At 51.5% G+C, this 2403-nt stretch overlaps 1 protein-coding gene across 2 annotated transcripts; it reads left to right on the forward strand.

The window, feature by feature from the left end:
• The first annotated feature begins 264 nt into the window (after positions 1-264).
• On the forward strand, positions 265-1778 carry LOC125519874 (aspartyl protease family protein At5g10770-like). 2 transcript variants are annotated; one of them, XM_087537805.1, is made up of 3 exons: positions 265-343; positions 375-410; positions 484-1778. In XM_087537805.1, exons 1-3 carry the CDS (start codon positions 265-267, stop codon positions 1776-1778), a joined length of 1410 nt encoding a protein of 469 aa, XP_087393931.1. The 2 variants fall into 2 exon arrangements, with proteins under 2 accessions (XP_087393931.1, XP_048540606.1); XM_048684649.2 differs by lacking the exon at positions 375-410 and having other exon boundaries at positions 514-1778.
• The last annotated feature ends 625 nt before the right edge of the window (positions 1779-2403 follow it).

The raw sequence follows: 2403 nt of genomic DNA on the forward strand, positions 1-2403 counted from the left end.
GTGGACGGTGAACGTACATGACAAAGGAGTGCGGGTTAACTCGAGGAGAGAAAGTATCCTTGTTTTTGTGCTAAGACAACCACGTACGGCTACACCCCATCAATCCTTGGTATAATCTTCGAGCCCATTTTCATTCTTAGTGATTGTTCAGTCCTTGGTATAATCATTGGTACATAGATTCTTGTACGTGTGCTTGGTGTATAAATTTGGGCGTCCTAGCTAGACTGGGTTAAACAAGCCCGTTGTATACTACTGTAACTTCCAATGGCTTCTCCCTTGTTCTTGTGCATCCTCCTGGTCGTATTTGGCAGCTACCTTTCCACCATTTCTGCTGCAGGCAACGGTAAGCAAAGCTTTGTTGTGGTGTCAACCAGCTCATTTCAGACACAAGATGTCTGCTCCACCTCCACATCAACAGGTACGTACGTGCATGAATTGAGCATGGCATAATTTTCGACGCTAACCGATCTGCATGTTAGGAACAGTCCTATGACACTCTGATGTTTCTTTTAGTGATGCCGCGGCCAGACCGCGCCGGCGCCGTTGTGCCGCTGTTGCACAGGCACGGACCCTGCGCCAAGTCGCCGTCCACCGACAAGCCATCATCTTTCGCCGAGGCGCTTCACAGAAGCCGTGTCCGCGCAGACTACATCATGAGCAGAGCACTGAGAGGGAGGGGCACCACAACCATCATGGAGGGCAAGGTGAGCATCCCGGCGCACCTGGGCACCTCTGTGGACTCGCAGGAGTACGTAGTGACGTTGGGCCTGGGCACGCCGGCCGTGGAGCAGGTCCTCCTCATGGACACCGGCAGCGACCTGTCGTGGGTGCAATGCGCGCCATGCAACTCCACCGACTGCTACCCTCAGAAGGATCCTTTGTTCGACCCGCGCAAGTCCTCCACCTACGCACCCATCCCCTGCGGCTCCGACGTTTGCAAGAGCCTCCAGTCCAACCACTTGGGCAATGGCTGCAGCATGAACGACAATGGCACCCAGTCCCAGTGCGGGTATCGAGTCGAGTACGGAGGAGGTTTAAAGACCAGGGGCGTGTACAGCAACGAGGCGCTCACGCTGGCCCCCGGCGAAGTGGTCAAGGACTTCCATTTCGGCTGTGCATACAAGCAGCGCGGCGCCGACGACAAGACCGACGGCCTGCTCGGGCTCGGCGGGGCGCCCCAGTCGCTCCCGGTCCAGACCTCCGCCCTCTACGGCGGCTCCTTCTCCTACTGCCTCCCGCCGGTGAGCAGCGGCACCGGGTTCCTAGCCCTTGGCGCTCCCAGCAACACCTCGGGCTTCTCATTCACGCCGATGACTGACTTCATGGATGACGGAACCTCCTACCTGGTGAAGCTCACCGGCATCAGCGTCGGCGGGAAGCAGCTCCGCATCCCACGGAAGGTGTTTGAGGGGGGCCTGATCGTGGACTGCGGCAATATCATCTCACATCTGCCGTCGACGCCCTACGCTAAACTCCGGTCCGCGTTCCGGGCGGCCATGGCGGCTTACCCGCTCATCCCGAGCGACGACGACGACACATGCTACAACTTCACCGGATACAGCGACGTTACCGTGCCCAAGGTCGCTCTCACGTTCACCGGCGGCGTCACGGTCGACCTCGATGTCCCCAATGGGGTTCTGTTGGATGGCTGTCTGGCCTTCACCGAGTCCGGGTCAGATGGTTACGTCGGGTTCCTCGGCAATGTCCAAATGAGAACGTTGGAGATGTTGTACGACGCTAGGGGTGGTGGACTCGGATTCCGGGCAGGTGCGTGCTGACCCCTCAAGCTATATCTCAATCAGGAGCTAGCTTGCCAAAAAATAAGATCGGTTTGCTGTTAACTTCTCGACTGCTCGACAGTGGGTGACCCGTGTCCGATCATTCCGTCGTTGTTATTTTCCGTTTTTGTCCAATTCTATCTTGATGTCATTTGTAATCTGTTCTATCTACTTAAAAAGAATGTAAGGTTTCATCTTTCACTTTTCTTCCCTTTCGTCCAACCTTTCTTGTGTGATAATCAATCATGTATTAATTTGCTTACATTCTGAACCAATTTTACTTTAATTTACCTACCAAAATTCTTATCAAACTATAAGTTAAATCACAGGCATAATTTAATAATTATTTACTTACACACTTGCCAATATGGGCCGATAAAGCATAAACTGATGTATTAGAATATTTATACCCGTTGCAATTGTTCTAGTAAGAGGATATGATGTAATAACTCCTCTACATTTTTAAACTTTGCAACTAAGCAAATACATCATATGCAATACCTTGAATCTACCTTAATGGTACAATCCTATACTATGTCAATGCAAGTAAAGTAGTATATCATATCCAAATCCATCCTATTATTATTACATATAAAAAAATACTTGATGGGATCACCAGAAAAAA

The sequence above is a fragment of the Triticum urartu genome, chromosome 7A (genome assembly GCF_056163025.1).
Source record: "Triticum urartu cultivar PI428250 chromosome 7A, HENAU_Tu73, whole genome shotgun sequence".
Lineage (NCBI taxonomy): Eukaryota > Viridiplantae > Streptophyta > Magnoliopsida > Poales > Poaceae > Triticum > Triticum urartu.